Source organism: Psammomys obesus, unplaced genomic scaffold, assembly GCF_907164565.1.
Source record: "Psammomys obesus unplaced genomic scaffold, mPsaObe1.curated_primary_1811, whole genome shotgun sequence".
NCBI lineage: Eukaryota > Metazoa > Chordata > Mammalia > Rodentia > Muridae > Psammomys > Psammomys obesus.
Window position 1 is genome coordinate 7441834 of NW_026585987.1, and position 25340 is coordinate 7467173.

General features: G+C 36.0%; 1 protein-coding gene across 2 annotated transcripts in view; it reads left to right on the plus strand.

The window, feature by feature from the left end:
- The window catches only part of Nipbl (NIPBL cohesin loading factor), a 167599-nt gene that overhangs the window by 128199 nt on the left and 14060 nt on the right, over window positions 1-25340 (plus strand). For both annotated transcript variants that reach the window (XM_055601037.1, XM_055601038.1), the window contains exons 24-40: window positions 231-374; window positions 2254-2343; window positions 4656-4870; window positions 4959-5061; window positions 5620-5718; window positions 5806-5952; window positions 6766-6900; window positions 9887-9985; window positions 11516-11569; window positions 17431-17539; window positions 18747-18883; window positions 19981-20121; window positions 20333-20426; window positions 20953-21107; window positions 22006-22096; window positions 24108-24281; window positions 24634-24824. In XM_055601037.1, the coding sequence (XP_055457012.1) occupies window positions 231-374; window positions 2254-2343; window positions 4656-4870; window positions 4959-5061; window positions 5620-5718; window positions 5806-5952; window positions 6766-6900; window positions 9887-9985; window positions 11516-11569; window positions 17431-17539; window positions 18747-18883; window positions 19981-20121; window positions 20333-20426; window positions 20953-21107; window positions 22006-22096; window positions 24108-24281; window positions 24634-24824 (2178 nt within the window). The remainder of the gene's footprint in view (window positions 1-230; window positions 375-2253; window positions 2344-4655; window positions 4871-4958; window positions 5062-5619; window positions 5719-5805; window positions 5953-6765; window positions 6901-9886; window positions 9986-11515; window positions 11570-17430; window positions 17540-18746; window positions 18884-19980; window positions 20122-20332; window positions 20427-20952; window positions 21108-22005; window positions 22097-24107; window positions 24282-24633; window positions 24825-25340) is intronic.

Here is a 25340-nt window from a genome sequence, read left to right on the forward strand (position 1 = left end):
ATTCCTCATAATACAATATGGGAATGGAAAGAATTGTGATCTCTCTTTTCATTTTAAAGTATATGTGGTGTTGTACAATATAAATTGTTACAAAACTTTTGAAACCTAACTTTGTGAACTGTAAAATGTAATCAGTAGTACTATTCTGAAACGACGATAATGGTTTGTAGGCAACAGAATTTTTGTCTTTATGAATTCTTACCCAGCAATATCCTACTTTTGATGTTTAGGTTCATCAGTTTAGTAATAAGTCAACGGAAATGGCTTTAAGAGTAGCATCTCTTGATTACCTTGGAACTGTTGCCGCACGGCTAAGAAAAGATGCTGTTACCAGCAAGATGGATCAAGGGTCGATAGAACGAATTTTAAAACAGGTACTAAAATAAAGAATTTAAAATAATATATAAATAGTTGGCTTGCGTGTTTGCTTTTGGTCTGGGAGAAGAATAAGTTTTTATAGATTCAAGGAAAGTTTGTTTTTTTATTTGGCCCTCAGTATATTCCAGGCTAACCTTGAATTTATAATGTCCATTACCTATGCCATCCTTCCCCCTTAATTCTCTAGTGCTATGATTTTCAAAATGTGATTGGCTACAAAAGCAGCATCAGCATTGACAGTCCTCAAGAATTTGTCATAATAATAAAATTTTAGGTCCATCTCTGGATCTGCTGAATCCAGAGCCCTAGAAATAGAATAGTCAATGATTTAACAGTTTTCAAAAGATTGTTAAATCTTCTGAAGTAGTGACAATTTTGACTGCTACTGTTTGGTATATATTTGTACAAATAAGAATTGGCACGTAAATGTTTATATACTAATTAATTTATATAGTAATACAAATATATATAAGTATTTATATAATACCCTATAAAAACTTCCAATTACTATATACCGGTGAGTATAATACTTAGATTAGAATCCCTTACCATCTCTTTTTTTTTTTTTTTAAGATTGGTTTCATTTTATTTATTTGTGTGAGTGTGTATACATACGTATGAATGCAGGTGTCCACATAGACCAGAAAGGTTCATTGGATTCCTTGGAGCTGGAGTTTGGACATTTATGAGCCACTAAATGTGGGTGCGGGGATCTGAACTCAGTTCTCTAGTAGACAGTAAGCACTTCTAACCACTGAGCCATCTCTCCAACCCATTATAATTATTTTAATAATCAAATTGTTCTTATATTTGACTAGTCAGATCCCCTTTTGAGCTAACTTTTGTGTCTTTTTTACTTTTTCCCTGTATTTTATTTTGCGTGTGAGTGAGGCAGGAGGTATGTGTTATGTTATTTGTGGTTTGTGTGCTTGCTAGTGTGTGTGCACATGGGCATATGGGTACATGTGTGCATGAGCATGTGGATGCCTGAGGTCAGTTCAGGTGTTTTTCTGTAATTATTATCTACCTTATTATTATTTATTAGTTAAAGGGCTAGGATTCCCTTGAAGAAATAAAAGATCTTACACATGAGACACTGAAAGTAAAAGAAATCACTAAAGTACCTGTTATATCATGAAATAGTCTTCAGAGAATGATGGGAACAGTGCTAGAGAGGTAGTCAGTGACAAAGTACCATGCAGTCATGGGGATCTGAATTCAAATTCCCCAGATCCACACTAAGCAAATGCAGTTATATTCCAGAGCCTACAAACACACCCCCTTTCTACACCTGAAATATTACTTCCATAGTCACTATAAAGCTATCTGAATGTGTAGTACATTTATCTGTTAACATTTTTATTTAATAGATTAAAATTTTGATGTACATTCACAATGTAAAAAATATACAATAAGTTCAAAACAGTACTCAGATATATGAGTCCAGACTCCAGGAAAAAAAAAGTGATCTTTTATTTTTATTAATGTAAATTCCATACAAGGGCCTGGATAGGACATTTTTGTGATCTTTACATCGGCCACTTAAGAGCTTTCTTAAGATGGCATAGAGTTCAGAAAGCCAGACTTAGGTTAGCAGTTTGTTTTTCAGAAATCCTATTTTTGTTTCTTTATAATGACTATCCTTAAGTCTTCATTCTGATTTTTTTCCCCTGTCAGGTTTGTATTTATGTCTACACAATTTATAAAACACAACAGTAGTTTAGTGATTACTCTCTGTAATCCCATCATTTGGAAGGCTAGAGCAAAGATTCACGAATTGGAAACCAGCCATAGTGAAACACTGTTTCAGAAGTAGGTAAGAGATCAGTAACAGACAAATAAGCTAATTTTGTGGTTGTTGTTACTGTGGTCTAGGTTTCCGGGGGAGAAGATGAAATCCAACAATTGCAAAAAGCATTGCTTGATTATTTGGATGAGAACACTGAGACTGACCCTTCACTAGTGGTGAGATTCATTTTGCCTTTTGAATTAAATTATGTTCTAAAAGTAAATTGAGAACTTAGAGGGAAAGAAAATGAAAGATTTTTTCTTTCTTCTTTTTTGGATTTTTTAATATAATTATTTATATATTACAATTTATTCACTTTGTATCCCAGCTGTAGCCTCCACCCTCATCCCCTTCCAATCTCACCCTCCCTCCTTCATACCCCTTCCCCAGTCCACTGGGAGGGGAGTACCTCCTCCCCTTTCCTCTGACCCTAGCCTCTCAGGTCTCATCAGGACTGGCTGCATTGTCTTCCTCTGTGGCCTGGTAAGGCTGGCCCACCTCCTCCCCCCCCCCAGAGGGAAGTGATCAAAGAGCCAGCCACTGAGTTCATGTCAGAGACAGCCTCTGTTCCCCTTACTAGGAAGCCCATTTGGAGACTGAGCTGCCACAGGCTACATCTGTGCAGGGATTCTAGGTTATCTCCATGAATGGTCCTTGGTTGGAGTATCGGTCTCAGAAAAGACCCCTGGGCCCAGATTTTTTGGTTCTGTTGCTCTCCTTGTGGAGCTCCTGTCTTCTCCAGGTCTTACTATTTCCCCGTTCTTTCATAAAATTCCCTGCACTCTGCCCAAAGTTTGGTTATGAGCCTCAGCATCTGCTTTGATAGTCTGCAGGGTAGAGTCTTTCAGAGGCCCTCTGTGGTAGGCTATCATGTCCTGTCCTCCTTGTTTTCTCCCTCTTCTGATGTCCGTCCCACTTGCCTTTCTGAATGAGAATTGAGCATCTTACCCAGGGTCCTCCTTCTTGCATAGCTTCTTTGGGTGTACAGATTTTAGTATGATTATCCTATATTATATGTCTAATATCCACTTATAAGTGAGTATATATCATGTGTGTCTTTCTGCTTCTGGGATACCTCACTCAGGATGATCTTTTCTAGTTTCCACCATTTCCCTGCACATTTCTTGATTTCCTTGTTCTTAATTGCTGAATAGTATTCCATTGTATAAATGTACCACAGTTTCTATATCCGTTCCTCAGTTGAGGGACATCTGGGTTGTTTCCAGATTCTGGCTATTACTAATAAAGCTGCTACGAACATGGTTGAGCAAAATTTCCTTGTTGTATACTTGAACATCTTTTGGATATATGCCTAGGAGTGGTATAGCTGGATCTTGAGGAAGCACTATTCCTAATTGTCTGAGAAAGCGCCAGATTGAGATCCAAAATGGTTGTCCAAGTTTACATTCCCACCAGCAATGGAGGAGGGTTCCCCTTTCTCCACATCCTCTTCATTATGTGTTGTCACTTGAGTGTTTTGGCAACAACCATCTTTTTTGGATTTTTGAGACAGGGTTTCTCTGTGTATCCCTGGCTATCCTAAAACTCACTCTGTTGACAAGGCTAGCCTTAAACTCAGAAATCCACCTGCCTGTGCCTCCTGGGTGCTGGGATTAAAGGTATGCGCCACCACAGCCTGGCTTATAGATTATCTTTAAGTCTAGGCTAAATCCTAAAAATGAGTATAGGCCACCTGGTGCTGTAGATGATCTCACAGTACATACAAAGAAGCTGTCAAATCTATATAATTCTTTGAAAACTATATGTATAATTCTTTGAAAACTAATATATTCAGAATATTATAGGTCACGCATACAATGTGTACATTTTGTAGGCCCGCCATAAGTTCATAAGTAATACTGTGCCCGTAATGGGCTGTTTTCAACTTTCTTTTTAGCTGGTGTGATAAAAGAGTTACAACAACCTCTGTTTTATTTTACCTGTTAACAATTTTTTATTTCTAGATTAAAATTTTGGTGTACATTCTTAATGTACAAATATATAGTAAGTATATTTACAATAAGTCATTATGTAACTACAGATTTCTAATCTTTAGTCATAGAACAGATATATAGAAGGGCTGCAGTACTCAATCATGTATTTATTAACTTGTGTATTTCTTGCACAGATGAGACAAGAGTTAAAAACAGGTGGCAGTCTTTTATGTTCAGTGTTTTATGCATTTATTCTAAACTTTCCAAATAGTTTTATCACTGAATCTTACTGAGTCATGTGAATGCCTACCTTAAGTATTTGGTACTAGTACTATATATTTAATACAGTTTTTTTTATTAGTCATTTACATTAACAATTAAATTTATAGTTAAATGTAAAAAATGAAAAATTCTGCAAGCCAGGATATTTTAGAATATTATGTCTTTAAATCCGCTTCTGTCTGATAGAGGTTGTTTTAAAGATCTTACTCCTTCCATTCCTAACTAGACATGTTATTAATTGCATCAACTCAAACTACCTAATGTCTTTCCAGTTTTCTCGTAAATTCTATATAGCCCAGTGGTTCCGTGACACAACTCTGGAAACAGAAAAGGCAATGAAATCACAAAAAGATGAAGAATCGTCTGATGGAACACATCACGCAAAAGAAATTGAGACAACTGGTCAAATAATGCATAGAGCTGAGAACCGGAAAAAGTTTCTTAGAAGCATTATCAAAACCACACCTTCTCAGTTCAGCACATTAAAGTAAGATACAGGGAAAAAAGTGTTAGATATGTTTGTACCATGGATGTCCATTCAAAAGAACATATAAAGTTAGTGCTTTCTCTTACAGGATGAACTCTGATACTGTGGACTATGATGATGCGTGCTTGATTGTTCGATACTTGGCCTCTATGAGGCCATTTGCCCAGAGCTTTGATATTTATTTGACACAGGTAAATTGATTGATCTGACTGATTTTTTTTTTTTTTTTTAATTCTGGTTACTTTTGGAGATGGTGGACAGTATGTGATCATTGCTGAGGGTAGTTTTAAAGGATTGTGTAAGCAGCACTTATCTCTTGTCCTTGATGTTCATGTGTATTTAGTGAGTGATGTCTGCCTTCTACATACTGATGTTGTTGTATAAACAAATGGGCATGTGTTGGTATGACATAGAAATAAATTGTTCAGTTATCAAGTCATGGCAAATAATACTGTCTTTGATAAAAGTTATACATAGGTTTTAGTGGAGCTCTGTGTTCTTAAATGTATACGCAGCAGTACGTTTAATGAAAATACCAAGGTAAAAGAAAAATACCCCAAAATGCAGTATGCATTTCCAGGTATACTAGTTTTCTAAGTTAAGATTTTGAACCAGTAAGATGATGTATAATTTACTCACACAAAAAATAAAAGTTCGTTGTAGATTGGGTTCTTTTCTGTTTTCATGCTATATTTTGTTACTTTTTAAGTATTTTAAAATGAATGAGTATGTTAATATTTGCTTGGTAGATACTACGAGTTCTTGGTGAAAATGCAATTGCCGTTCGAACAAAAGCCATGAAGTGTTTGTCTGAGGTTGTTGCTGTAGACCCCAGTATTTTAGCAAGGGTAAGAGCAAAACTTTTTTTGCGTTTCTCCTCAGATTTGAAGCTTATCTCTGCTGCTATAAATGACATTTCTCTTACTCTGCTTTAGCTTGACATGCAGCGAGGAGTTCATGGACGATTAATGGATAACTCCACTAGTGTTCGCGAGGCAGCAGTGGAATTACTAGGTCGATTTGTCCTTTGTCGACCTCAGCTTGCTGAACAGTATTATGATATGCTGATTGAAAGAATATTGGTATTTTTCTTATATTTTATAGTAATTTATGAATATAATTTGCCTTAAACACCACACTTTGTTTTAAATTAATCTAAAAGTATAAATACCAATTACCTTTTTATATGTATTACCTATTTTGTGAACTATGGCACTATTCTAAAGAAGGCTATTTCAAGAGGCAAACTACTCATTATAAAGTTAATCATTGGTGAAAATAAAATCCATTTTTCAATTAATGTTATCCAGTTTGTAATCAATAATTGATTGTAATTATACATGATAATTAACTGGTCTTGGACAGGACTCTAGAATAATTACATGGTCGTTGTAGTGAATGTGTATGCATGCGCACATGTGTGCGTGTGTGTTTGTCTGTCTGTATAAGAATTACTTCCATGACAGACACAACACCCACATCAAGCATGTTGATTTCTTATAGAACTATACATAGATGCATTAGCACACAAAATTTTGTATTACTGCAATGACGAGGATTTGTTACTGTTAGTAATACAGGAGTAGTTAATGCCAGAAATTTTAGTTGACTTAGCTTAAACACTTTGTTGTTTACATCATAGACATATTTTGAAATAGCAGACACTATTCTAAAAGTTTATCTTCTTATTCAAATCCATTGAATTTATTCTCTGGTCTTGAATTCATTACTAACTATAGATATTTTCACGTATCATATTTTAAAACATATGAAACATAATTTTTAGTTAACATATAGGGAATACTTATAGGAAATCTTTAATTTCATTTTGTCAAATTTCACACACCTAAAACATCTGAATTTTCCTAATATTTGAAAATACATTTTATTCTTAGGATACTGGTATCAGTGTCAGGAAAAGAGTAATAAAGATTTTAAGAGACATCTGTATTGAACAACCGACATTTCCAAAAATTACAGAAATGTGTGTAAAAATGATTCGTAGAGTCAATGATGAAGAGGGCATTAAGGTAAGATGAAAATCTGATCATATGGAATTTCTTTTTAAGCTATATTTATTTATTACATATACAATGTTCTGTCTGCATGTATACCTGCACTCCAGAAGAGGGCACCAGATCTAATTATAGATAGTTGTGAGACACCATGTGGTTGCTGGGAATTGAACTCGGGACTTCTGGAAGAGCAGCCAGTGCTCGTAACCTCTGAACCATCTCTCCAGTCTGACTTTTTTTTAATGTTTAAAATTATTTAGGTGCTTATTGAGCCTGATTTTTTTTTCATTTTGTTTTTTGATGTTATAGTAATAAAATGTGATATGTTCCAATTTATTCTGCCAATACAGTGTTTATGTATTTAACTATACAAACTGTATTCTATCAAAAAAATAACTAAATTGAAATTATCTTGATTTTTAAATAGTATGCTCTTGGTTTTCAGTTACAGACTTGCCTACAGTCTGTAGGGCATTTTCTTAATTGAGGTTTTCTCCTCTCAGAGGACTTTACCTGGTATCTAGTTGATGTAAAACTATCCTGCAGAGTTGACTCCTTGTCAGCTTGCCACATAAACAAATCGCTGGGAAGTCCCAACCTTGACTTTCTTGTTCATCCTCAAGGTAACACATTAATATAAACATCACATCAAAATAGAAACATCACATTACAAACATAAAAAGTCTCACAGTCTTAGAAATTCAAATACTTTAAAAATTTAGTCTCTTTTAAAAAAAAAATCCAAAGTCTCTTAAAGTAGAAAGCCTCAAAATTAAGTTAAATACTTTCTAGTTTCAAGAGGGAAAACCAGGGCAGAGTCAACTATCAGATAAATGCAAAACCACACACTTCACCAGTGTAAATCACTCCATCTCTAATATCGGACTTACTCACAATATTCTGGGCTCCTCCAAAGGGCCTGGTCACATCTCAGGTTCCCCACTCTGCAACACACACAGCTTGTCTTCTAGACTCAGGCTGGGTCCACTGTATGGCTGCTGCTGCTCTTTGCAGTCATCCCATGGTACTGGTGTCTTCAAAATGCTGGTCTTCTGCAGTTTGGCTGCACTTTCACCAATAGGCTATCTTCACGGTGCAAAACCTTAACTTTTCTCCAACACCTCTTTGGTCCTGGGATACTGCTACTCTGGGAACACTTTCTCAAGAGGCCTCTCCTTGCCTCTTAACAATGTCAGACCTCACCTGCTCTTCCGTGAACCCTTCATGTCTTCAAAACCAGTACTACCTGGGAGACCCTTAGACATGACTAAGTTTGGCCGCCTCTGAATACAGCTTGCTTGCTTGTGCTGACTCTGAGGAAACACATTCCAAAAGATTCTACCTCAGTGATGATAGTCTCACCATTTGGGTTTGGTTTTTTTTTTGTTGTTGTTTTGTTTTTCAAGACAGGGTTTCTCTTTGTATCCTTGGCTCTGTCTTGGACTCGTCATATAGACCAGGCTGGCCTCGAACTCACAGTGATCCTCCTGCCTCTGCCTCTCTGAGTGCTGGGATTACAGACATGGGCCACCAAGCATGGCGCTACTCTCTTTTCAATCAATGCGAGTTTTTCAGTGCCAGCTGACCAACACCAATTGAGTAAAGCAAAGGTTTTCTTCAGTGGTTCTGGTATATTGTTAATAGCAGCTGATTCTTCAGCCCCAGAACCTCACATTCTTAATTCAAAAAAGCAGATGGCCCTGATAGAGTCAGTAGATACTTTCAACATTCCTTCTAAAACTTCACAAGTCAAGCCTCCATGGCTTTACTTGCCTAAAGTTCTGAAGTCCTTCCTGCCAAATAACATGGCCAGGTCTGTGACACCAGTACCCCACTTTCCTGGTACCAATTTCTGTCCTAGTTAGGGTTGCTATTGCTATGATGAAACACCATGAACACAGGCACTTTGGGGTGAAAAGGGTGTATTTTGCTCACAGTTACATTGCTTTTCATCCTTGGAAGAGGTCAGGACAGGAACTTCAAGCAAAGCAGGAACCTGGAAACATGAGCTCATGCTGAGGCCATGAAGGGTTGCTGCTTACTGGCTTGCTCCCTCTGCTTGCTTTCTTATAGAACTCGGGAGATATTTTCTTAATTGAGGTTCCCTCCTCTCTGATAATATTAGCTTTTGTCAGGTTCTTAGAAAACTATCCCACACGTTTCTCCCTTTTAAAGCAATAAAATAATGTAAATAGCAGTGGGTAAGAGCACTTGTTTTGCAAACATGAGGACCTGAGTTCAAATCCCCAGCACACACATAAAAAGCTGTGCCTGTAACCCTAGCATTCAGCAGGTGGAGACAGGCAGACTCTGAGGGCTCAATGCCTAGCTGACCTAGCAAAAACAGCTTCCAGTTCAGTGAGAATTGCGTCTCACGGCAGCGAGGTGGCACACTGATAGAGGTAGACACCTGATCTACCTGATCTCCTGTTGGTTGCTTATGTGTACTAATGAGTACTCTCTCTCTCTCTCCTCTCTCTCTCTCTCTCTCTCTCTCTCTCTCTCTCTCTCACACACACACACACACACACACACACAGCCATAAAAGTGGTTTTAGTCTGATCAAAAACATTTCAAGGGCTGGAGAGATGACTTAACAGTGTGTTGCTGCTCTTGAAGAAAAACCCAGGTTCGATTTCCAGCACTGTACCAGGTGGCTCTCAACCACCTATACTCCACTTCCACAGAATCCAAAACTTCCTCTGGCTCCTGCAGGTGCTTGCACACAGGCTCACAACAGACATTTCTTTTTATTTATTTTTTTTTTTAAGTATTTTATGTAGAAGCTGTAGGTTAAACATAGTTTTACCCATCCATTATTTGAAATCTTCACCCATTTGGAAAAGTTTATAATTCGGAAAATCAATTGGTTGTTTTAATCATGAGGAAATTTATAATAATAAAGTCCTGAAATTTTCTTTTGTCTAGCTATACTTTTGTGTTGGGCCATAAAAGTTTGCTATTTTTTGTTAGTAATTGATTGGGATTCTTTTTCTTCTAGAAACTAGTAAATGAAACATTCCAAAAACTCTGGTTTACTCCAACTCCACATAATGACAAAGAAGCAATGACAAGGAAAATTTTAAACATCACTGATGTGGTAAGAAGGATGGACACAAGTGTGTGGTCACTGTGAGTGCAATGCTAGTTGAAGTCCACTCCATCTTCTGAAGGAGAGAGGCAATGATGAAGTACCTAGCTGTGCTTACCATCTATTTCTGGGGTTTAAGTAAAAGGAGACTGCACATGGTTCAGTTTCTTGATTCCTATACATACAAGCACTGATACTGGTGTCTTCCTATTCTTCAGTAATTGAAAACAGAGGGGAAAAAACAAGCAAAAAAACAGGAGAGCTGTATACTCCTGGGCTAGCAACCTGCACATAGCATTAAGTAGTTATTATTATTACATAATTGAACTATAATTTGCTGACCCAGAATGCTTTCTGTGTATTGAATATTAGCTATTTTATATACTCAGTTACATGATCATCTCCATTTTCACTGTTAGCAATAAATCTATCATCTGGAGGGTTAAGAAACATTGGAAGTAGGAGAAAACAAGAAACAGGACAGGAGCCTACCATAGAGGGCTTCTAAAATACTCTACCTAGCAGTGTATCAAAGCAGATACTGAGACTCATAAGCAAACCTTGGGCAGAGTGCAGAGAATCATAAGAAAGAAGTGGGAGTTAGTATGATGTGGAAAGGATAGGAGCTCCACAAGGACCAAATATATCTGGGCACAAGGGGTCTTCTATGAGACTGTATCTCCAACCAAGAACCATATATGGATATAACCTAGAACCTCTGCTCAGATGTAGCCCATGGCAGTTCAGTATCCAAGTAGGTACCCTAGTAAGGGGAACAGGAGCTATCTCTGACATTAACTCAGTGGCAGGCTCTTTGACCTCCCCAACCCCCGTGGGAGGAGCAGCCTAGCTAGGCCACAGAGGAGGACATTGCAGCCAGTCCTGATGAGACCTAATAAGCTAGGGTCAGATGGAAGGGGAGGAGGTCCTCCCCTATCAGTGATCTTAGAGAGGGGCAAGGAAGAGATGAAGAAGAGAGGGTGGGATAGGGAGGGAATGAGGGAGGAGTCTAAAGCTGGGATACAAAGTAAATAAACTATAATTAATATAAAAAATAAGCAAAAAAAGAAACATTTTTATTTTCATTGTTTAAAACCTCACAGATTTTTATGATAGAATATGGCATAAGCTATTTTTTATGATTTGATACCATATTCATATTAGTCTTTTTAATAATTAAACTAATTTCTTTTAATGTTTTCCAATTGACAAGGTCTTTGCATTACTGAGAAAAATAATTAACTTTATAATCTTTCAAATTAAAAAAGACGTATATTTCATGCCATAATATAACTAAAATATCTGTTTTAAAATAAATGTCTTTTTTAAAATTTTGAGATGTAATTCAATTTCAACCTTTCTCCCTTCCCTTTTCTCCCTCCAAACCTTCCCATGTACCTCTCCTTGCTCTATTTCAATGTCTTGTCCTCTTTATTACATGTATATATGTATATACATACATATTTTTCAATATAACCTGCTCGGCCTTTATAATGTATAAATGCTTTATTCTAATAGTTTTATCATCTTTTGCCTTAGGTTGCAGCATGTAGAGATACTGGATATGACTGGTTTGAGCAACTCCTTCAAAATGTGAGTGTAAATTTGATAACATAAAATTTAATAAAGGGTCTTTAGCATTTTTAAATGAATTTTTCAGTTATTAAATATTTGAGTTTCAATAGGAAAAACGTATTTGAGTATGTTAAGCTATGTCTTTTAATTTTCTTATTGAATCAGTTTCCAGTTGACTTCTAAAAAAATTTCCTGAATTACTAATTGAAGTTCTACCCCCACTTTCAGATAACTTTTTTCATTTTTTTTAATTTATTTTTTTATTATTAATTACACTTCATTCACTTTGTATCCTCCCATAAGCCCCTCCTGATCCCAACCTCCCTCCCCCTTCTTCACGCATGCCCCTCCCCAAGTCTACTGATAGGGGAGGTCCTCTTCTGCTTCCTTCTGATCACATCTCATCAGGAGTTGGCTGCATTGTCATCTTCTGTGGCCTGGTAAGGCTACTCCCCCCTCAGGGGAGGTGATCAAAGAGCAGGCCAATCAGATTATGTCAGAGGCAGTTCCTCTTTCCGTTACTAGGTAACCCACTTGAATACTGAACTGTCATATGCTACATCTGTGCAGGGGTTCTAGGTTATCTCCATGAATAGTCCTTGGTTGGAGTATGAGTCTCTGGGAAGTTCCCTGTGTTCTCAGATAATTTTTTTTCTTATCCCTTTAATCTAGAGCAATAGTTCTCACCCTTCCTAATGTTATGACCATTTAATACAGTTATTCATTTTATGGTAACCATAAATTCATTTTATGGTAACCATAGTTACTTCTGTGCTACTTTATAACTGTAATTTTGTTACAGTTATGAATCATAATGTAAATATCGGGCATGCCAGGTATGTGATATCTGACCCCCAAAGGGGTCTGGACCCATGGCTGAGATCCGCTGATGTAAAGAGTATTATGAGATCTATAAGTAGATACAAAAATGACAGATACATAAGTATTGGACATATTACAGAATATAACCACAATTGGTGCTTTCAGAAATTCTCAAATAAGAGTATTCATCTCCCATCTCTAAGCGTTATCAGCATGTTTGCGGTCTGTGAGTAGGAGATAGACAGTATGTGTGGTATAAAGATGTGTGCGTATGTGTGGAAGCTACAAGAGAATGTTAGGTGTCCTTTCGTTCTCAGCCTTGTTCTCTTGAGCCCACCAGATCTGAAGTTCACCAATTTGCCTAGGCTGGCTAACCAGCAAGCTCCCAATCTCCACGTGTTTCCTCCACCAGTCAGTGCTGAGGTCACAGACATGTACTCAGCTTTTATGTGTGTATTCAGGATTTGAACCATGGTCGTCAAACTTGCAAGTTCTTCTACTACTGAATCATTTTTCCAACCCTTCGCTTTTTTACTTTTTTTGGAGGCAACATCTCACTTTTTTCCTAAAGATTGCTTTCAAAACTAGTCAGAGATCCTTCTGACTACCTACCACGTGTGTGTGTGTGTGTGTGTGTGTGTGTGTGAAAGAGAGAGAGAGAGAGACATTTTTTCTTTATTTATTTTTACTTGTTAAGTGCTAGGGATCAAACCCCGAACCTCATACATAAGGAGGACAATTTCTACCCTGAACTAATTTCCAGACCTTAATATTTTATATATTTGTATGTAGAATATATACATATGTAGTATGTATATGTGTGTATATCTTTGTGTGTATATATATGTCATATATCAAGTGTGTATATATATATGTTATATATCAAGTTTGCCAAGGCTACATGAATAAACCCTGTCTCAAAAAAAAAAAAAAAAAAAAAAAAAAAAAGACCATTGGGTCATGTGGTGACTTAGTAACTGCTAAACTGTATTTTTCAAAAATGGCTAAATTCTTTTACATTTTTACCAGCAATGTGTGAGCATTCCACCTGCTCCTTATTTTTAAGATTTCTTGGTACTGTTAATTTTTTTTAGACCTAAGCCATTTTGGTATGGTAGTGTATAATGACAAATTAATTCTTTTGAAATTTCAAAATATTCTCATAAATGTATTTGTGGTATTTGCCTGTTTTTCCTATCTAATATCTTAGGATCTTTTTGTAATTCATGTTTCTTTTTTTTTTTTTTTTTTAAGATCTGTTTGGGAGCATTTCTTTTCTAAATCAAAGAACTAGTTTTGTATTACACAGCCTTGCAGTCTTCCAAGTAAAGTTGTGTCAGCCAATCCAAAGACGACATAATCATTTCTAAAACCTTTAAAACCACATATTTCTTCTGATGATTATAAGAAATTATTAAATAAGTAACTGGTACTTTTTAGGATTACTACAGAAAAATAAAATTTTGCTATTTATTATTTAGCCAATTAGAATAAAAAGAGAGGTGGCCAGATCTGTAGTTTCTGAATGATAGTTTCACTTAGTTTTTTTCTTTGCTTTTTAGTCCTGCTTAATTAGTTGTCCAGTTTTCTTTTTTGTATTGTCCTACTTTAATTACAGCATTTTAATTTACTTGTGACTTTGTGATTAGTTCAGTATATAACAGTTTCATTTAATGAATGAAATTTTAAAGACCGATTCCTTTTTAAATTGTGTGTATATGTGTGCACATGTGCCAGAGGAGAAAGCTTTGGAGCCCCTGAAGCTGGTATTAAAGATGCTTGAGTCTCCCAGCATGGGTGCTGGAAACTGAACTCAGGTCCTTTGGAAGAGCAGTAGGTGCTCCTCTGAACTCACTTTCTCCACCCAGAGGCCCAAAACCTTTATTAAAATACATGGATGGAGAGTACATAGCACACTTAACAGTCTCATACTTCCAGAGATAGAGCATATGTCCCATTTAACAAATCTCAGAAACTTACAGTTGTATAGAATTGATTTTTTTTTTTTTTTTTTTTTTTTGGTAAATCAACAATCAGTATATGGGAAATAATTTCTTAGGGAAACAAAGTACTAAATTAGTTAGCTTCAAATTCACACATGCACCAATTTTTAGAGAAAGACTTCTGCAGAAAAGTATTATCATTATTTCTGTTATATATTTATAAACAGGCACAAATCAACATTTCTAGCCTTTAGTTCATTAACTTTTCTGTCACTTAATATTTATCATCTGATCTCTCAAATTTTGCCAAGTGAACAGTGTAAGATGTAGCCCTTGTTTGTATTTGTGATATGTTCATCTTCAATTAAGAACTAAAAGTTCTTAACATTAATTGTTGAGAAGAGTTATTGCTATGAATATTGTATATGTTTTCCTAATTTATGTTGTGTTTTTAAGATTCTATTAACATGTTTCTCTTTGTGTTGCTGGGAGTGGAAGTTAAAGTTTTCTGAGTGCAAAGCAAGCATACTATATGAGTTCACGTATAACTAGTTCCCCCCCCCCCCAATTTTTTTGTTTGTTTGTTTTTGTTTTGAAGCCAGGGTCTCAATGTGTAGACCTGGTGGCCTGGAACTCTACAAAAGATCTGCCTGCCTCTGCTTTCAGAGTGCTTGGATTAAAGGCATGTGCCACCCACATGCCATGATACCAGTACTCTTTAGGCTGAAACATTAAAGATCTTGAATTCAGATACAACAGGCTACCTAGAAAGAATGTCAAACACAACAAGAAGAGAGAGGTTGGTTGGTTTGTTTGTTGTTTGTCTCTTCAAAACAGGGTTTCTCTGGGCAGCCCTGACTGTCCTGGAACTCAGCTCTGTAGACCAAGCTGGCCTCAAACTCAAGATCTTCCTGCCCCTGCCTCCCAAGTGGCACCCAGTTGAAAAGAAAGAATTAAGGAGACTTGATCTTTGCGTAAGACCTGAGTTCAAGTCCCATTATCCACATGACAGCTTACACCCATCTGTAATTCCAGTCCCAGAGAATCTGACACCCTCTTCTGACCACTGAAGTCCCCAGACATGCAGGTGGTAGAAACACATACGTGCAGGCAAAAACTCATGCACATAAAATAATAACAAATAGATCTAAATAACAAAAGCAATAGTGTCTGTACACAATGCCACTCAGTTAAGGCTGTGCCTTTCTCCTCTAGAAATCAAAAATCTGAGATACTCCCAAGTTGGAAATGTTTGAGCACTGGGGTGACTGCACAGATTGAAAATGGCACAACTTTGGTGGCAGTGTGCACACCTTTAATCCCAGCACTCAGCAGGCAGAGGCAGGCAGAGCTCTGTGAGTTAAAGGCCAGCCTAGTCTACAGAGTGACTTCCAGGATGGCCGGAGCCTGTCTCAAACACCAAGATTTAAAAAAAAAAAAAAGAATATTCCACACCTGGAAACTCAAAACTCAAACATATAAAAATTACTTTCAAGCAACTTATGTGAGCAGATGAAACTTAAATGAGTTTTAATATTTAGATTTCTGTTCCTTGCCCAGGTATCTTCCCTTGCTCTGTGCAAAGATACTAAAATCTAGAAGACTTTTAGTCTCAAGCATTTCACATAAAAGGGTTGTTTTTTTGTTTTTTCGTACTATACAACCCTTTTGGGAAAGACTATTTGATAATATTTTCTTTAAAAGTTGAATATTCATATGTGTTGTGGCCCAGTATTTGTACTCCAAAATGCATATTCAAAAAAAATTGTGTATGTGAATTAGAATACATACATAAGTACATACAATTATTAACATCTGAGTTAGTCTTCACACAGAGACTGATGACTACATAGCTTGCAATATACAAAGAGGACTTGCTGTATAGCGGTGAAATAATAAAATCTACTGTCTGAAACAACACAAGTCCCAAAACACTACTCAAGTTACCTTTGTTGAAGTTGGAAATTTCAAAAGCAAACAAACAAACAAAAACTACCAGTATTCAACATGGTGGTGCAGGCCTTCACCCAAATGGCAAATTACAGCCACCCAAAGCTCCAGTTCCTAGAGATCCAACACCTTGTACTGACCTCCACGAGCACCAAGCATGCACTTGGTACACAGACATACTTACAAGCAAAACACTCACATACATATAAATATAAATACATACATACATACATGCATGCATGCATACACACGTACGTACATACATACATACATACATACATACAGCAAGAAAGGAACTTACGCTTTTCTGCACTAAGACTCAGAAGAGCAGGCAACCCAGTTCTCTTTGTAAATGCTTCCCTGTCCATGCATCTTGTATGGATAGTAAAATAGTGCATGGATAATAAAAGTAAAATAATGCATTTTTTAAATTTGAATTTTTTTGTCTTACATCATTTTAGTTCCTCTCATACGATCCTCATGACTTGTTGCAACTCTGTCAGACAACATGAAGATGCAGTGTTTATGTTATTGCAGAAAGTTATGTCTCTTAGCTCTGGGAAACTATCCACAGAAATGAAGTGCCTTTTTAAAATATTCCTAGGAATATTCACTTAATGATTATTACCAGAGCAGATAGACCTTATGTCATCTTTTCCAGTGGCCTGTGGTTGTAAGATTGAATTGGTTTTACTTTTTTTTACTAGAGATAGGCTTCTCTCCGTCCTCCTTATTGTTCTTCATAGTATTTTTAAGCATAGTTTAATGGTTTGGCAAAGAATGAAGCAGAAGAAATCTACCAAAGAATATGTCATTATGTTTTATAATTAAAAGCTTAATGTATAATTCAGATACAGTTATTGTTTAAAATAATTTAGCTAGCACTGGGTAATATTCTGTGGACCTGGCTGACATGAAAGAGAAAAGTTACTTTTCCTGCATCTCTCTAATATCAGACCCTGTGTACAGCAGTTTAAATACTTCATACTAAAATTGTTGGCTTTGCAAATTATTGATATAGGATATTTTTAAATGTGTCATGTATTTTTGCTTTATTTGTATTTTATTATTAAGAATTGAAAATGCTTATTGGCACTTAATGAATGTTATTATTGCCTGATGAATAATTTTGCTGGGATTTTTTTTATATGTGTACATATATAGTTGTTGAAGTCTGAAGAGGATTCCTCATATAAACCTGTGAAGAAGGCTTGTACTCAACTTGTTGATAACCTAGTTGAGCATATTCTTAAATATGAGGAATCTCTAGCTGGTAAGAAATTTTACATATTAGTCTATTTTGGACTTTTTCTCAATTTTACCTCTAGTTTTGCTTGCCTAATAATTGGCTATATTGTGTTTAAGGGTAATTTGGTTTTTATGATATGAATTTCTGTTTGACGATTCATTTTATACTGTAAGATTAACTAGATAAAACAGTGTAGTAAAAGCATAAATCTTGTCTCTTCTACACATCTTTCAATATGTACTTTTAGATGTCATATTGAATAAGAATGAAGTCCATAGTCCAATATGTTTTCTTAATGTCATCACAAACCTATTTGGTATTATTTAAATTACAGAAAACTTTGAAAGAAATTATATTAAATATTAAAATTTTTTTACTATTCTGTATTTCTAATATTATTTATAGTTTTGCAAAATTCTCTTAATATTGTTTAATATTTAGTGTTTAATAATGTGTTAAATATTTTTAATCCTAGTTTTTAATCTTGAAATTTTTAATATAATTGTCAGTCACAAATCTGAAATCCTCTGTTCTTAGTAATTATTAAAAATCATAAGTATAATTGGTACCTATTACTTAAAAGCACAGACTATTACTGTCGCTTCCCATTTTCTGATGTGCATAGTGAAGAGCAGCAGTAGCCCTCAGTTACTCTGTTAGGACTGAATGCCTCTAGCTGAGATGGCATTTATACCACCCAAGGGAACTGCAGATGTTCTTTTTTTTTTTTTTTTTTTTTTTTTAAGATTTGTTTATTAACATACAGTGTTCTGCCTGCATGTGTGCCAGAAGATGGCACAAGATCCCATTATAGATGCCTATGAACCACCATGTGGTTACTGAGAATTGAACTCAGAACTTCTGGAAAAGCAGCCAGTGCTTTTAACCACTGAGCCATATCTCCAGCCCATTCTTTTCTTACACAGGGCTTATTGTCATTTTTCTGTAGGTTTTTTTCTATTTTCCATGTGTACCTCTTTTTTCTTTCTCTATTTTTCTTATTGTAGGCTTCATTGGTGATTTTAATATCTGCTAATGTTCAACATTACTAATCTCTAAAAATAAGTATTTTTTTAAGAACCAAAGTATCTCCTAACTAGCCTCCTTTGAACACTGTTTTGTTTAAGTGCATAAAGCACTGATCCAAATTCATTTTTTGTCTCTTCCATTATTTAATATTCCCATTGGTACTTGTAACTACAAATATCTTCTCTCTTTTTCTGTTTTTCAGACTCAGACAACAAAGGTGTGAATTCTGGGAGATTGGTAGCTTGTATAACCACTTTGTTCTTATTCAGCAAAATAAGACCCCAACTCATGGTTAAACATGCCATGACTATGCAGCCATACCTTACCACTAAATGTAGTGTAAGTATAAGTGCTGTCTTTTTGCTTGATCATTGGTGGTTGGTTGGTTGGTTGGTTGGCACAGGGTTTATAGGTGCAACAGCCCTGGCTGTCTTGGAACTCGCTCTGTAGAAATCTGCCTGCCTCTGCCTCCCAAGTGCTGAGATTAAAGGCATGTACCACCACACCCTGCTTGTGTGGTTTGTTTTTTCCTTCTTGCATACAACAGGTAATAATTCATATGTGCTAGTCCCGTTCTCACTGACAGATAATCTGTGTCATCAACTCAAATATATATTCAAATGCTTATTACAAGTTTTCTAAAAACATCAGCTTTCTGATACATTATAATTAAAATTCAGTTTCTACATCCTTTTGCTAGTTCTTACGCTAATTCTTACCCCTCTATAACTGCTTAATAAAGGTCTTATTAAGAACCCAAAAGTGTGGGGCTGTGTTAAAAACACTCTCTGCTCTTGCAAAGGACCTGGGTTCATTTCCCAGCACCCATATGGCAGCTCACAACTGTCCGTAACGGCAATTCCAAGGGATCTGACACCTTCACACTAATGCACATAGAATAAAAATTAAATAAATTATTTTAAAAAATTAAAAAAAAAGAACCCAACAGTGAATAAAGCAGAAATTGTAACTTGAAGAAACTTAATGTATTTGTGATTCTTAATTTACAGTTCATTTTTCTAATAGATTTTTAATACTTTTATTATAGAGCAATATGTTGAATATAGAACATCTAATATATTAGAGACATTGATATATTAGCATACACTACATTCTCTTAAAAATGACAAAACATTTCTTAAATAAATTAATAGTGTAAATCAAATGATATTTTTGAAATGGGATGTATGACAACATAGTGATTTCTTTTTTCTTTTTTTTATTTATTACACTTTATTCACTTTGTATTCCCCCATAAGCCTCTCCTTCATCTCCTCCCAGTCCCACTAAATGTAGTGCCCCAAGGTCACATAGTAAATTAGTGTGAGAGCTAGAATGCAGACTCCTAATGGTCTCACAGACGCTGCTCTTTTCCTACACGGGGGGCTGGGAGGGCATAGTTTCTTTTTAAGATAGCATTAATTTTATCCTTACAGACACAAAATGACTTCATGGTTATCTGCAATGTTGCAAAAATCCTTGAGTTAGTTGTGCCACTAATGGAACACCCAAGTGAAACTTTCCTTGCCACTATTGAAGAAGATCTGATGAAGCTAATCATCAAATATGGCATGACTGTGAGTAGTTTACCATCTCTGTATTTTAGTGTGTAGTGCACAAGTGATGATTTGTAAAATATTGGTATATAATATTAAGTCCCAAGATCTTTTATTACATTTCAAGACAGATATATAAGAAGGAAAAAATATGCATATATTTCATCCTTGTTTTGGTTTTTGTTGTTTTGTTCTGTTTTTCTTAAAGAGTAACATTTTCTCTATCTTTTAGGTAGTACAGCATTGTGTGAGCTGTCTTGGGGCTGTTGTAAATAAAGTGACACAAAATTTTAAATTTGTGTGGGCCTGTTTCAATAGATACTATGGTAAGTTTAGTGCCTGCGCTTTCAAGTTGTTAACTTCTGCAAGTGCATCCGCATCATTAACACATCTGATAAAGGAGAGCAATAAGGAAAGAAGTGTGTCTTGTCCACACTCAGGATTTTTCTGGGGTTATTTGTATTCTCATTAGTTTAAAAGTATCTCTGTTTTAAAAAAAGTATCTCTGTAAACTTTCTGGCCCCTAAGTAAAGTAAAATATTATTATTTTGTTTGTTACATTATTTTAGCTCTAAAGAGTACACACAAGCCAGGTGGTGGTACACTCCTTTAGTACCAGCACTTGGAGACAGAGGCAGGAGTTGATGGCCAGCCTGGTCTACAGAACTTGTTCCAGGACAGGCAGGCTATGCAGAGAAACCCTGTCTCGGGGGAAGAACACACACACACACTATAAACTTACTCAATACCTTAAACTGTTAATAAAAACTAATAGTATTTTATTAGTAATTGTTTAAACATAATTCAGCGATAAAAAGGTTACTGTAAATAACTAGTATTTATCTTTACTAGGTGCCATTTCAAAATTAAAAAGTCAGCACCAAGAAGACCCAAATAACACTTCACTTTTAACAAATAAACCAGCGCTTCTTAGGTCCCTCTTCACTGTTGGAGCACTCTGTCGGCATTTTGATTTTGATCTGGAAGATTTTAAAGGCAACAGTAAGGTAAAGATCATAGTATCACCTGGTTTGCTGTAGAACACGCTTGTGTGGCCCTGAGTTAAGAATCACTATAATGATCTTGGAAGAAGGCAGCATTCGAATAGTTTAATGAGAATTTTGGAATGAGGGCTAGTCCAAAGTCACTGTCTAGACTTCCTGTTGATCTGTGAGCAGTTTCTTACTGGTCTGTGACAGATTTGGAGTTTCCACAACCAATTTTATCAGTTCCTTAACATAGACCCACTATTTAGAACAACAGGCTGTTGCACATACTTGTCACAGACTATCACATCAAATGCCACTATTCTAAAATAAAGACTGGAAAGATGGCTCAGCAGTTAAAAGCACTGTCTGCTCTTCCAGAGGACCTGGGTTCGGTTCCCAGCACCCACATGGTAGCTCACAGCCTTATGTAATTCCAGTTTGAAGAGATCTGACACCAACTTCTGGCCTCCACAAGTGCCAGGCACACACAATATGCAGTCATACATGCAGACAGAACACATATACAAATAAAAGTTTAATAAGGTTTAATAAATTAATTAAATAAAATAAATGGATTTTTTTTTCTCTTCCATTGTTGTGAATCAAACCTAGTGCCTTGCATTTATACCAGGCCAGTGCTCTGCAGCTGACTACAACCATAGCAGAGTCCACATGAAAATTCTCACTGTTTTCTTTTAGGCTTTTTCTCTCCTAATAGTTGAGAATTGAGGGCTGGTGAAATGGCCTAATAAGTAGAGGTACTTGCACAGAAGACTCACTACCTGACTTTTATCCCTAGATCCTGCAGGTTGGCAGGAGATAACCACATCCTTAGAAGTAATTCTTTCTACACATACTTGAAAACTTACCTTTGCATTGAGTATTCTTCTTGAATACCTTTAATATGCCCCCGCAGGTTAACATAAAGGATAAAGTACTTGAGCTATTGATGTATTTTACGAAACATTCAGATGAAGAAGTACAAACAAAAGCCATCATTGGTTTAGGTAAGTTAAGTCTAAATTTCTTAGTAGTTTTTAGGTCTTTGAGGAGTGGAGTAAGCTTTTTTACCATTGTGAATCTAAGTTGTGGCTTATTTAGATATGTTTCTGTTGGCTGTATGACCTGATATGGAGAGTGAAGCATTGGGGTTTAAAACGAACAGCTGGATTCTGTTCCTGCGTCAGCCTGTGGCCTTTCAAGGTGACTTTGATCAAGCCACTTCTCCTTCCATCAGTTTCTTTGTTAGTAAAGTGGAGATAGCAATACTGTCTCCCACTTCCTAGAGTTAGCTTAAAAATGCTCACTGAAGCACTGTAAGACTAAGGACATGTTGAAAGTTTTGTGCAATTTGCACTTCTTAGAATTGTTTTTTTCCAGTGCAAATGTGTTGTTACTTACAGGAACAGTTGGGATACATACCTGGTCCATATTAATTTTCCAGAAGCACTAGTGTAATAAAAACATGTTTTGCAAGTATCTCTGTACAGCTTTCCTGGAAAGGAATTGGAGTATAGAGAATTAGGTACAAGAAAGTATTAAAGTGCCTGAATTAAATATTCTTTTTTAAAAAAACAAAATCTAGAACTCATGCCTTAGGCCTGTAATAAATTTTTTTTCTTATTTATAAAAGACAAGAACATATACTGGGTATAAAAATACTCAGTAACTTAATTTATTTAGAAGTATTTTGATAGCATTGTCAAGATTTGTAATTTAGCATTCATGGGTAGTATTCATGACATTAGTATTTGGGAAAAAAGTGAGTGATAAGGATTCTGAGTTACCCAAACCCTATTAAATCATGTGACAGTATTTATAAATACTTAAAGATAGTTGCATTATTCTTCCTTATTCCTTTCATTAATTACTTATAAGCCAGCTGTGGTTGTGCACGCTTTTAATCCCTGCACTCAGGAGGCAGAGGCAGGTGGATCTCTGAGTTTGACCCAGCCTGGTCTTCATAGTGAGTCCCAGAACAGCCAGGACTGCCTAGTGAAGTCTTCTCTCAAGCCAAAAGAGAAAACAAAAGTACTTAGTGTACAAACAGTAAAATATAAACATCATCTCCCAGAGAATTTGTGGTGTAATACACCTTTGTGTATATCTTTAAATGTTAAGTGTAGATAATAAGTTTTATGGAATGTCATAGTCAATGGTATTACAGATGTTTCAGAGAGCAATAAGTGAAGTTTTAATTTAAGAAAAGCAGCACTGTAGAACAGTCAATAAGCAGTTACATGGGACATGATTACCCTGTTTGACCTTGGACTAGTTGCCTGATCACTGTCTACTTTGTCTGATTTGGTTTTGGTATTAATAATGCTTGCTGTCATCAAGTCTTAATTTTTATTAAACATTTATCTGATGTACATTAATAATAACTTCATTTTGCTACTTATTAATTAGTGGTTATAAGTTAGCATCATGGCCTCAATTTAGGGCCATTTGAGAAAAAATTAGGAAGATAATTTTTTAGCTCTATTTTAAATTCTGCTTCATCAGTGGATATATTTCAATATTTTTACATTGTCACTGTAGTACCTTCTATTAGGGGTCTGAGAAATGTTTGCAGACATTACATCTTAAGTCCTGACAGCATCCCTCTGAGGTAGGCGGGCGGTAAATATTATTGTCCCCATTTTACAGATGGAGAATTGAGGCAAAGAGAGATTGTGTGACTCACCCAAGGTCACACTACAAGTCAGTGGTGGAGCCAGGAATAGAACCCAAGACTCCTGACTCCTAATCCACTCCCCTAGCCACTAGGCCCTGCTCCCTCCTCAAGGTTTCCTCTTGTGTGAAATTCTCCTTTGAAATGCAATTTCTTGTTTTTAATTCATGGGGAAAGAAGTACCTGCTCTATTGCTTCTCTAGGTAAGGCCACCCGCATATTCTTCCAGTCATTTTAAGTTTTAAAGTTTTGAAATAAGGAGCTCTTTGTATAATTTGACATTTTCATTGTGTTATATTCACCTTTAGTAGGAATATCTAAAGATATTTTCCCCTTTCTCTTAGGATTTGCCTTTATACAGCATCCAAGTCTAATGTTTGAGCAAGAAGTGAAGAATCTGTATAATAATATTTTATCTGATAAGAACTCCTCAGTGAATTTAAAAATACAAGTGTTAAAAAATCTCCAGACTTACCTACAAGAAGAAGATACACGAATGCAGCAAGCAGACAGAGACTGTAAGTGAAAACATGGCTGTTACTTGACAGTGTAGTTAGGATGCTCTTCTTTACTTCAGATAGGTACATTCCTCATCCTAGAAAGGATGATGGGATTCGTTTAAGTAGTAGTTATTAAGCTACCTCTCTAAAGTAGTTACAAAATTTTAGGTGTCTACAAGTATTAGCACTTTCCAGGAAGAGGCAGGATTACAGTTCTTAATAAATTCTCAAAGAGCCTCTAACATAATTGAGGAAAAAAGGTTGAGCTTGACCATGAGCTATACCATTTTGTGGGTTTGAGTTGTAGACTCAGTGAGGAGTAGTAAGCAAAGTTAATATGATTGTAACATGTGTTTGACCTCTTTTGTAGGGAAGAAAGTTGCAAAACAGGAAGACTTAAAAGAAATGGGTGATGTTTCCTCGGGGATGAGTAGCTCCATCATGCAGCTTTACCTGAAACAGGTGCTTGAGGCCTTTTTCCACACCCAGTCAAGTGTTCGCCATTTTGCCCTAAATGTGATTGCACTGACTCTAAACCAAGGTCTTATTCACCCAGTTCAGGTAAGCGAGTTTTATAATAGCAGTCCTCACTGGCAGCTAGTGTAACTGATGACCCCATAATGAAAACCAGTCACTCTTTATTCTGCTTTGTAAAATGTGTGTCGTAAACTACTGCTACTACTTTTCTTTTCCCTCCCCTTATTCTTTCCTCCTCCTTTTGCTAAGAGTTAGTCTTATAACATTGCCCAGGCTGTCCTCAACTTACGAGTTTAAGTATCCTCCTGCCTTGGCTTCCTGAACTTAGGATAATCTGTGATGTTGCCATTGATACAAAATACCTATATATCTATAAGGTTCTATGTTAAACTTAAAGTCTCTAACAACAGAAAAATGTTCTTTTTTCTCATAGCATTCATAAAATTCATTGTAATCCAATTTTACTTCGATCCCTGACAGTCAACAATATGCAATATCAATGAAATTAAATAGATTTAGGGGTACAGTAAGCTAAATAGGGTAAACTTTGCTCTAACACAAAAAAAGGATATTCTGTTGTCTGAGTTGTATTTTTCATCT